The sequence below is a fragment of the Panthera uncia genome (genome assembly GCF_023721935.1).
Source record: "Panthera uncia isolate 11264 chromosome A1 unlocalized genomic scaffold, Puncia_PCG_1.0 HiC_scaffold_17, whole genome shotgun sequence".
NCBI classification, from domain to species: Eukaryota; Metazoa; Chordata; class Mammalia; order Carnivora; family Felidae; genus Panthera; species Panthera uncia.
This window is the reverse complement of record NW_026057577.1, coordinates 51,495,797-51,507,923: the sequence shown is the minus strand read 5'-3', so window position 1 is coordinate 51,507,923 and position 12,127 is coordinate 51,495,797. Positions and strand designations below refer to the sequence as shown.

General features: G+C 36.8%; 1 protein-coding gene across 1 annotated transcript in view; it reads right to left on the bottom strand.

Annotated features, from left to right (window-relative positions):
- The window catches only part of BDP1 (B double prime 1, subunit of RNA polymerase III transcription initiation factor IIIB), an 89,290-nt gene that overhangs the window by 67,013 nt on the left and 10,150 nt on the right, over positions 1-12,127 (bottom strand). The window contains exons 7-8 of the mRNA XM_049649605.1: positions 11,720-11,814; positions 1,750-1,804 (exon numbers count right to left, since the gene is read on the bottom strand). Of these exons, the coding sequence (XP_049505562.1) occupies positions 1,750-1,804; positions 11,720-11,814 (150 nt within the window). The remainder of the gene's footprint in view (positions 1-1,749; positions 1,805-11,719; positions 11,815-12,127) is intronic.

Genomic DNA, 12,127 nt, shown 5'->3' with positions numbered 1-12,127 from the left:
CAGGTCATGACCTCAAGGTTTATAAGTTCGAGCCCCACAATGGGCTCCACACTAACAGTGCAGAGCCTGCTGGGATTCTCTACTCCACCATCCTCCCCTGCCACCTCTCTTCACCTCTCCCCTGATCACGCTCTCTTTCAAAATAAAAAAATGAACTTAAAAAAAATTCTCAGAAAAATTGAAAATATAAATTCTAAAAAAAATTGCAGTTTAATTTTTTGTAATTTTCCACTACAAAGCACCCAAATCAGCCAATAATAAAATTGTGTATTACAGGGGCACCTAGGTGGTGAGTCGGTTAAGCATCTGACTTCGGCTCAGGTCAGGATCTCTCAGTTTGTGGGTTCGAGCCCCGTGTCAGGCTCTGTCCTGACAGTGTGGAGCCTGCTTGGGATTCTGTGTCTCCCTCTCTCTCTCTGCTCCTCCCGACTTGCACTCTGCACCTCTCTCCCTCTCTCAAGAATAAACATTAAAAACTTTTTCAGTAAAATAAAATAATCCATTAAAATGGTCTTAACAATGGTTCCATACCCCATGAAGACTTTATGGATTTATGAATTCTCTTCTGATTATAATGCACTGAACATAATGAACAGTTTCATGACCACCTCTCCAAAATAGAGAGAAGTTTAAGACTAAAATACTCCAGATCTTCCAGGAGCTATTTTTGGAAGTGCTATCCCTAAAGACCCAATACAACATTGTGAGTACACTCCACTCATCTCAGGGTCTCCTTGTAAGGTAAAACACACGTGCTATATGACATCAATCCCCTTTTTAGGTTTTTTCCTAAGATTAGCACTACAGCAAAAGGACAGTGAATACATTTATCATGAAACATTGATAATTATCTTCCAGACAAGGAATATAGGTTTATTTTTATTTTTTTTTTAACTCTTGTTTGTTATTTTTTTTTTTAGTAATCTCTACACTCAACGTGGGGCTTGATCCCAATATCAAAAATTGCATGCTGTTCTGTTTGAGCTAGCTAGGTGCCTCTACAGGTACTATTTTAAACAATACATTTAATTTTGCTTTTTTTGTACAGATCCCTTGATATTCTTCTCTGGACTCAAAGAGAAAAAATGTTAACTGCAGTAAAGCAATTACTTAAAAGCTAAAAAATAGGTATCATCCCTTCAGGTATAAATTCAAACGCCACCTTTTCAGATAAAACTTCCCTGACTACCAATTCTACATATCCACTCTTCACTCTCTTTTTTCTTCTTAGAAACTAATCACTATCTGCAATTAACCATGACTACTGACTTTATCCTTTTCCACATCTAATTAGACTTAAGGCTCTAAAAGCAGACTTCTCATTTGCTCTGTTCACCATTATATCCTCAATGCCTAGAACATTAAACAGCTCTCAGATGTTTACTATTATTAACTGAATGAATGACTGGCCGCTGGAAGGAATCATCTATACTGTTAGTTCTTCCAGAAACAATTCCTTCTTGAATAGAGTTGACTCAGAACAAAAAAACACTTAGAAAAGGTGTCTTCAGTCCCTCTGTAACTTCTGGAACTCAGAACTCTGCTTACTTGCTTCTTAATGTTTTACTAATCCCTTGTCTATAGATCTGTTATCAGCTGCCAGACCTGCACTGCTCAAGAGAAAAATGTCCAGTCTCATTCTTCTTATGACAATAAAGAGAAAACACAAATCTAAAACACACCGGAACCAAACTGGTCCTTTTTTAAGATCTCCAAGTGATATGTCATAAAAGAGGTCTTAATACTTACGGAAGGCTTTGTCTATTCTCCATCCATTTGTTTTCTCTTCACGTTTAAATTTATTCTGTTAACAGAAGAAAACAAAAACCTATAGTAATTTTATCCTATTAAAAAAGTGAAGATTACAGTTAAAAAATAAGCATTAAAATAAAACTTCTGGGGTGCCTGGGTGGCTCAGTTGGTTGAGTGTCTGCCTCTTGATTTCGGCTCTGGTCATGATCCCAGGGTCATGGGCTCAAGTCCTGAGTCAGGCTTCACACGAAGCATGGAGCCTGCTTGGGATTCTCTGTCTGCCTGTCTCTGTCTCTCTCTCTCTCTCTCTCTCTCTCTCTCTCTGTCTCTCTTCCTCTGCCCCTCCCCCCTGCTTGTACACTCTCTCTCTAAAACAAAAATTAAAAAAATTCTTATAACAAATGATTCTCTTGTACATAACATCTTTGCCAACAGGCAAGCTACTTAAACCTTCAGCTTTTTAAAAAGAGATGATGATCTACACTGAGCTCCCTGAACCTCTTTATAATCAACAGCATAAATCAGCAATGGAAGCTAGAGTTACAGAGGATAGAAAAAAGTTAAGTTAACTAGCTTGGTAACAAATCAAACTGTAGTCAATTAAGCTAACTAATATTAACTCTTTAAAAACTAATATATTCATATCAAGTTAAACATCTTATATTACTATTCTCATGTTTTTTATGGCACAGAAGAGAGACTGTGAGAAAACAAATTTTTGAGTCAGGCCAAGTTTATCTTTAGAATCTTCTTCATATTGGGGCACCTGGGTGGCTTAGTCGGTTAAGCATCCAACATTGGCTCAGGTCATGATCTCAGGGTTAGGGACTTCAAGCCCCGCATTGGGCTCTCTGCCATCAGCACAGGACCCATTTGGTTCTCTGTCCCCTTCTCTCTCTGCCCCTCCCTCGCTTACATGTGTGTGCACGCTCTCTCAAAATTAAACAAACGTTTAAAAAAAAAAAGAGAGAGACTTCTTTATATTAAGGCACATTTCTTCATGCTTTTCTGAGCATCAGAGATCATCATTCCCTGTCGCACTCCAGATTACCTCCATTAAGATGGAGATGGTTAAAGTTTAAGGTTCAATCCATCCTAACTAAGGTCATTAGGAAGTGTGAGGGTATAAGCTTGTTTGTAAGATTATCTAATCATGCAATTACATCCTGGGAGAGGGCATAATCACCAATCTCTCCCTTTTATAGATCAGTCTAAAAGCTTTTATTGAAAATACAAAAATCAAACTTTTTATTGAGAAAAAATAGAGAAAATCACAAAACAAAGAAGTGCTTCATGGCCCCCTTCTTCCCTCTGAAAGAACCTAACCACTGACCTGACTTTATTTAAAGCTCTATCTTGCTTTCCTTACTGTTTATCATTCAAGGGCACACGCATCTTTAAACTCTTTAGGTGAGCCTTGCCCATATTTTAAAAACTTCATAGGCCTTCAACATCTTTTCATCTACAGCTTATCCTTTTTTTTCAGTCTTTATTTTCTTCATAAAACTCATTCCCAAGTAAATAACACTTAAGTTTTCAAGGATCATTATCTTTCTCCCATAAAGATCCTATTATTCTTTAAACATCTCCTCAAAAGTTACCTCCATAAAAATGAGAGGCTATATAACCACTAAATTGAACATCCTAAGAGAAATGCCAATAAGCTTTAGGCATTATTCAATTCTAAAACAATACTATACCATATTTTACCTAATGAGGAACATAATTGAGAACAATTTAAAACATTTGTAAAGAATGTATTGATATTATTCCTTGAATTTATAGGCAGGAACTACTGCCAACTAAATTCCATGATTGTAAAATAAATCCCATAATTTCCACCACTGACTCTGATGAAGTAACTGGTTACAGGCTTACTCAACACATCCAACCACACCAAAAATAACTTTACTACTGAACAAAATAAATCAATCAACTGTTTGCAAACAATGGACAACAGCAAGAGTAAAACTACAACCTCACATTTCTGGATAGAATGGAAACATCTAAGATGTACCCATGATCACCATGGCTCTCTGGGCTAAATTCCCTAAACAATGAAGAGGAGATAAAGCCCAAAGAGAGCAGAGCTCTCAAGAGCTAGAGAATATTTAGGGGTTGTAGAGAGAAGACAGCTATATAAAAAGGAGTCTCACAAGCTTAGTGGAAGTATTCCATGGGTACTTGATCTATATCTGGGTTCCACATACCAATAGCCTAAGCCTAGCAGAAAACAACTACTCCAGGAACGAGAAAAGAAAGATACTAGAAGTTACTTAACAGAGCAAGCTGACAGAATTCTAGCCCTCACAAAAGGAAAGACTTAGTTAATACCCAAACATTTACTTTAGACACCAGAAAAGCCACCGCTTCGAGATAAGGACCACAGTCTTAGAGCAGGCTTTCTCACTCAGGGCTCTAGCATGAGAATTAAATTCTAATGCCCTAAAGCACTCACGATATGTAATGAATTATACCATCTCTTCTGTGCATCTCGAATAGTACTAATATGATGGTCCTCAGAGAACTTAGAAAACTAATTCAAAGGATTTTCTATGGTTCAGATAAAAAACCTAGAAAAAGGATTAGCCTAGATTTGCCTTAATAAAGCCTAAAATCAAGCCTTGACAATAACAAGGAGAGTTGAGAGAATATTAACTGCCTTTTAGAACTTAATACTCTTTAAAGGAAAGAAACCAACAAACATAATCTAGACACTATCAAACATATCATCCACAATGTCCAGTACTCAGTTTAAAAAAAATCCATGGGGCGCCTAGGTAGTTCAGTTAAGCGTCCGACTTCAGCTTGGGTCATGATCTCGTGGTTTGTGAGTTCGAGCCCCACATCAGGCTCTATGCTGACAGCTTGGAGCCTGGAGCCTGCTTTGAATTCCGTATCTCCCTCTTTCTCTGCCCCTCCCCTACTCTCGCTCACGCACATGCTCTCTCTCAAAAATAAACATTAAAAAAAAAAAATCTTTTAAAAAACCTCCACAAAGGATGCCTGGGAGGCTCAGCTACTTAAGCATCTGGTTCTTGGTTCTGGCCCAGGTCATGATCTCATGGTTCAGGAGTTCAAGCCCCATGTCAGGCTCTGTATATTCTCTCTCTCCCATTCTCTCTGCCCCTCCCGCTAACACACATGTGCTCTCTCCAAATAAACTTAAAAAACAAAACAAAACAAAACAAAAAAACTCCATAAGACATGAGAAGACAAGAAAATGTGATGCACAAAAAAATAGTCAACAGAAACAGATCTCAACATGATCTAAATGCTGAAATTAACAAACAAGAAAGTTAAAACATGTTATAAATATGTTCAATGATTTAAAGAAAAATACGGAATCAACAGGGAAATCTCAGAAGAAAGGAAACTAAGAAAAATAACCACGTGGAAATTAAAGAAATGAAAAATATGTAACATGAGAAATGAAACATTCACTGAATGGGCATATCTGCAGACCGAAGACAGCAGAAGACAGGGTGAACCTGTGAACACAGTAATGGAAACTAACCAAGTGATATAGAGAAAAAAAGATTAGGAAAAAAAAAAGAACAGAGCTTTAACTTGAAGTATAATGTTATGCAAGCTAATAGACATAAGTGGAGTTCCAGAGGAAAAGGACAAAGTAGAAAAAATATTGAAAAGAAACTATCCATATGAAAATCATAACCCTACTGCTGAACACCAGAGTTAAAAACTCTCAAAAATAGAGAAAAACAATTTATCACATACAGGGGAATAAAAACAAAAAATATGACTGACTTACCATCAAAAACACTGGAGGCCAATGGGCAAGAGAATGACAATTTTAAAACACTGAAAGGAAAACCTATCAAACCACTTGCATATCCAACAAAAAAAAAAACAAAAAGTAAGGTGAAACAGACTTTCAGATAAATCAAAGCTGAGAGAATTTTTCAACAGTAAATCTCCTATCCAAACCTACACGAAGAAATGAAAAGCATTGAAAATGGTGGCTAAATATTAAGGCTAGTTTCTTTTTTCTACTTTTCTACTCAATTTCCTTTAAAGACAAGACAATGGGGGCTGACAGCTTAGAGCCTTGAGCCTGTTTTCGATTCTGTGTCTACCTCCCTCACTCCCCTCCCACCCGTCTCAAAAATAATAAACATTAAAAATAAAATAAATAAATAAAGACAAAAGACTATAAGCTAAAATAAGTTTGATGTAAAATTGGATTACAGTATGCAAAAGTGAAATATATAATTACACAAAGGATGAAGGGTAGATGGAATATACTTGTAAGAGATTATTACATATGGAGTATGAAGTGTAAAGAGTAAAATGGTACAATAAAGAAAATAAGAAAGAATACTAAGATTTATCTGAATAACCCAAAAGAAGGCAGGAAATGAGGAATAAAAAACAGATGGGTAAGCGGAAAATAGTGAGGTGATAGACTTGAACCCAGTCATATCAGTTATTACATTAAAGGTAAATGAACTAAATTATTACATGGAAATGTACAACAGACATTTTATTTATTTTTTTTTTTTTTAAATCAGGGTCAACGTAAGAATTCAATGACCATGAATTGGTCTCTCTCAGAAATACAACCTATAATAAAATTAAACTAAAAGAGTGTCAGACTGGATAAATTACTGCAGCTACCATAGAATACAGTATGGATGTTGCTCAAAAATATTAAAAAATAAAATTATCACATGATCTAGCAATTCTACTTCTGCATATTTACCTGAAGGAAACAAAATCACTATCTTGAAAAGATGTATGTATCCCCAAGTTCAGTGCAGCATTGTTCACTGCAGCCAAGACAATCTAAGTGTCCAGTGAGAAATGAATAAAGAAAATGTGGCACTGGCACAAAAACAGAGTAATGGAACAGAATAGAGAATCCAGAAATAAACCCACAAATGTATGACCAAGTAATCTTTGACAAGCAGTAAAGAATATCCAATGGAATAAAGACAGTCTCTTCAGCAAATGGTGCTGGGAAAATTGGACAGCGATATGCAGAAAAATGAACCTGGACCACTTTCCACACCATACACAAAAATAAACTCAAAATGGATGAAAGACCTAAATGGAAGACAGGAAGCCACCAAAATCCTCGAGGAGAAAGCAGGCAAAAACCTCCTGACCTCGGCCATAGCAACTTCTTTTTTTTTTTTAATTTTTTTTTCAACGTTTTTTATTTTTTATTTTTGGGACAGAGAGAGACAGAGCATGAACGGGGGAGGGGCAGAGAGAGAGGGAGACACAGAATCGGAAACAGGCTCCAGGCTCCGGGCCATCAGCCCAGAGCCTGACGCGGGGCTCGAACTCACGGACCGCGAGATCGTGACCTGGCTGAAGTCGGACGCTTAACCGACTGCGCCACCCAGGCGCCCCCATAGCAACTTCTTACTCACCACATCTCCAGAGGCAAGAGAAACAAAAGCAAAAATAAACTATTGGGACCCCATCAAAATAAAAAGCTTCTGCACAGCAAAGGAAACAATCAGCAAAACTAAAAGGCAACTGATGGAATGGGAGAAGATATTTGCAAACGACAAAGCAGATAAAGGGTCAGTATCCAAAATCTATAAAGAACTTATCAAACTCAACACCCAAAAAACAAATAGTCACGGGAAGAAATGGGCAAAAGACATGAATAGACATTTCTCCAATGAAGACACCCAGATAGCTAACCAACACATGCAAAAATGCTCCACATCACTCATCATCAGGGAAATACAGATCAAAACCACAATGAGATACCACCTCACACCTGTCAGAATAGCTAACATTAACAACTCACACAACAACAAATGTTGGAGAGGATGCGGAGAAAGAGGATCTCTTTTGCACTGCTGGCAGGAATGCAAATTGGTACAGCCACTCTGGATCACAGTATGGAGGGTCCTCAAAAAATTAAAAATAGAACTATACTACGACCCAGCAACTGCACTACTAGATATTTACCTAAGGGATACAGGTATGCTATTTCGAAGGGACACATTCACCCCAATGTTTATAGCAGCGCTAGCAACAATAGCCAAAGTATGGAAAGAGCCCAAATGTCCAACAACGGATAAATGGATAAAGAAGATGTGGTATGTATATACACACACACACACACACAACGGAGCATTACTCGGCAATCAAAACAAACGTAATCTTGCCATTTACAACTATGTGGATGGAACTGGAGGGTATTATGCTAAGCAAAATTAGTCAGAGAAAGACAAATACCATATGACTCCACTCACATGAGGACTTTAAGATACAAAACAGATGAACATAAGGGAAGGGAAACAAAATAATATAAAAATGGGAGGGGGACAAAATAGAAGAGACTCTTAAATACGGAGAACAAACAGAGAGTTACTGGAAGAATTGTGGGAGAGGAGATGGTCTAAATGGGTAATGGGCAATAAGGAATCTAGCCCTGAAATCAATGTTGCACTATATACTAACTTGGACGTAAATTAAAAATAAAAATTACAAAAGCAAAGCACAAAAAAAAAGAAAAAATGTGGTACATATGTGTGTGTATATGTATACAGAAATATTATCCAGCCATAAAGAAGAAATTTTCCCATTTGCAACATCATGAATGGACACTGAAAGCATTATACTAAGTGATATAAATCAGAAAAGACAATTGCTGTATGATCAATTTAGCAGCACACTAAAAGTGAATGTACCCATTACTGTGCCCAAAAGTGAATGACACGAGAAAGTCAATATACGTCAAAAACTGAATATAAAAACACAGAAAGAGGCGAATCTATGACCATGAAGGCAGATGTCAATTCTTTGCTTCGTTAACTACTAGAACTAGACAACATATCCAACAACAGAGTATACACTCATTTCAAGTGCACCAGAAATACTGACCAAGGTGAATATAACATGTTTTTAAAATAAATCTCATTAAATTTCAGAAAGACTGAAATCTTACAGCTTATATATTTGATGTTCACAATGGAATAAAACAATTACAAAACAGTAAAATATTTATCGATGTCCCAAATATTTGGAAATTAAGCACACTTCTAAATAACAGAACTACATGTAGAAAATATTTTTAACTGAGAAACACTGAAAGCAACCTATCAAAATTTATGAAATGCAGTTGAAGCAGGACTCAGATGAAAATGTATAGCTTTAAATGTCTAATTAGAAAAAAAGTACTAAAAGTCAATGTTCAAAATTTTCATCTTAAGAAGAATATAATTAAAGGCAGAATAAATAGAAGGAAATGTTGAAGAGTTAAAAAAATGAAAATCCACAATTAAAAACTTGTAACTACAGGTTGGTTCATTAGAAAGATTTGGGGAAGTCAAAATACCCTTAGCAAGACAAAGAAAAAAAAAGAAGGAAAACGTCAATTATCAAAGAGAAATATCCTATAAAAATTAAAATGATTACTGAACAGTATGAAAACTTCATGCCTATAAATTCAACAACTTAGCATCAAAACCGACAAGAAAAAAACTGAGTATCTGAATATACCTATATGTATTAAAGAAACTGAACTTAAAATCATTCCTCAAAGAAAATTACAGGTCTGAAGGTTTTCACTGTTGAATTCTATTGAACACTAAAGGAGAAATAGTATTAATCTTAAATTCATTCAGATAAAAGAAAAAAAAAAAGACAAAAACACTGTCCAACTCATTTTCTATAACCAGCATAATCCTGGTACCAAAATATGATAAAGGCATTAAAAGAAAGTTGTAAAATATCCTTCATAGGGCGGCTGGCTGGTTGAGTTGGTTAAGTGTCCAACTCTTGATTTCAGCTCAGATCATTTCAGTCATGAGTTCCAGCCCCGCATTAAGCTCTGTGCTAACAGTGCAGAGCCTGCTTGGGATTCTCTCTCTCCCTCTCTCTCGCTGCCCCCTCCTCTCTCAAAAATAAATCAATAATAAATAAATATTCAAAATATCCCTCATGAACAAAGATGCAAAAAATCCTCAAGAGGGGCACCTGGGTGACTCAGTCAGTTGAGCATCTAGCTTTGGCTCAGATCGTGACCTCATTGTTCATAAATTCATTAGTCTGAATCCTCCATCAGGCTGGCTGCTGTCAGCACAGAGCCTCCCTCAGATCCCCTGATCACGTCTCTCTCTGCCCCTCCCTGGCTCACGTGCATGCACTCTCTATGACCTTAAAAAAAAAAAAAAATTCTCAAGAAAATATAATAAAATCCAACATCAGAAAGAATAGCACAAGTCTGGTTTGATATTTGAAAACCAATACAATCCACTAGTCTAAATTTTCACTTTTCTAAATTTTGCCCAAAGATTTGTTAGAACTACATTAAACTTAAGGGAGGAGTCTAAACAATTTTGGGGAGAAATAGTTTAGTGACAAATTTATCATTAATTACTCAGATCAGAGAGCTCCCCTAGACAATTTCTAGCCTTCACATACTTTAACGTTTTCTTCTCCTTATATCAAAGATCAACATTAGAAAAGGAACATAGATAATATAAACAATTCTTCTTTTGCAGAAATAGAATAACCATTACACCATATAATGGTCCCCAGGTGATGGATCCATGCCTAGGGTAGCACAAGAACAAAACATCTGTCTTTCCTGATAGTTTAATTAATGAAGGAAAAAAAACCCATGGTTGAATAAAGAGCTCACTATAGGAGTGCCTGGGTGGCTCAGTCGGTTGAGTGTCTGACTTCGGCTCAGGTCATGGTCTTGTAGTCTGTGAGTTCAAGCCCCATGTCATGTTCTGTGCTGACAGCTCAGAGCCTGGAGCCTGCTTCAGATTCTGTCTCTATCTCTCTCTTGCCCCTCCCCTGCTCTCACTGTGTGTCTCTCCCTCTCAAAAATAAAATAAAAAATTAAAAAAAAATTTTTTTAATAAAAAAAGAGCTCACAATATATTGAAAACGCATAGGGCCGCCAGGGTGGCTCAGTCAGTTGAGCAAACGACTGCAGCTCAGGTCATGATCTCATGGTTTGTGAGTTCGAGCCCCGTGTTGGGCTCTGTGCTGACAGCTCAGAGCCTGGAGCCTGCTTCGGATTCTGTCTTCCTCTCTCTATCTGCCCCTCCCCCACTCATGCTCTGTATCTGTCTCAGAAATAAATATTAAAAAAAATTTTTTTAATTGAAAATGCATGACGGCCAACATAGTGTGCACTCATATGCACTCCATCCCAGGAAACTTGTAACTAAGTTTCTCACAAAGGGAAAAATAAAACAGAGAATACTACTCACTCTGTTAGGCATAGTAAAGCACTAATTTACATCACTGCTCTTGTTAATAGTGGCCCTGTCCACAAAGTTAAGGTAGTCTAAGAAAGCAACAGTTAGATCAGATCATGGGAATTATCTAATTTAGCATGCCTCTCTTCATGCCTTCCTAGGAAATTAAGCAATACACTCTGTTCAAAAGCTACCCTTAATCCAAATACGTATTCTGATACATTTATTCTTCCCTCTTCGTTACATAATGCTTCTTTTATCTTAGATTCAGTGGTTTTATGGGTACTCCCTAAAATCCATTCTAGAAGTGAGCAAGACATAGATAATACACTAAAGGTAAGGAGATTGTACTCATATTAGAACTCAGTAATACTGCATTACTTTCTGAGCTGTATAAAAGGACACACGTAGGGGCGCCTGGGTGGCGCAGTCGGTTAAGCGTCCGACTTCAGCCAGGTCACGATCTTGCGGTCCGTGAGTTCGAGCCCCACGTCAGGCTCTGGGCTGATGGCTCGGAGCCTGGAGCCTGTTTCCGATTCTGTGTCTCCCTCTCTCTCTGCCCCTCCCCCGTTCATGCTCTGTCTCTCTCTGTCCCAAAAATAAATAAAAAACGTTGAAAAAAAAATTTAAAAAAAAAAAAAGGACACACGTACTCAAAACTAGTAATGAATAAGGATGAACTGAGATTTAAACAAAAGTTAAAAAAATAGTATTAGTAATTTTTGGTCCTTTTCCAATCAACAAATGTATTGGGTTTACTTTACCTTAATTTCTATCCTTGCTCTGTGAGGAAAAAGCTGTCCAATCATAGAAAAGTCAGTTCCTACCATGCTGATGGCTAAAAAAAACATATCTGTTTCTGTAAAAATAAAAGATTTAGAAAGAATGAAAATTAATCCCAATATTTCAGAGGAAAAAAAAATCTTACATGAAGTATATATTTTGAGTTAAAAATAAATTTGAGAGTATCTAATAGTCTTTTATTAAAGGCCAGGAAATCTTTAGTCAATTTTATTGCTAAGAACTTCATGCATCTAAAATAATGTCTAAACTTTTATACAGAAACATAAGAAATTTATAAACTCATACCAAGAAGCTAAAATTAGGAAGAGAGGGAAGAGAAGGGGAAGAGGAAGGAGAGAAGGAAGAGGAAGGAGAGAAGGAAGAGGAAG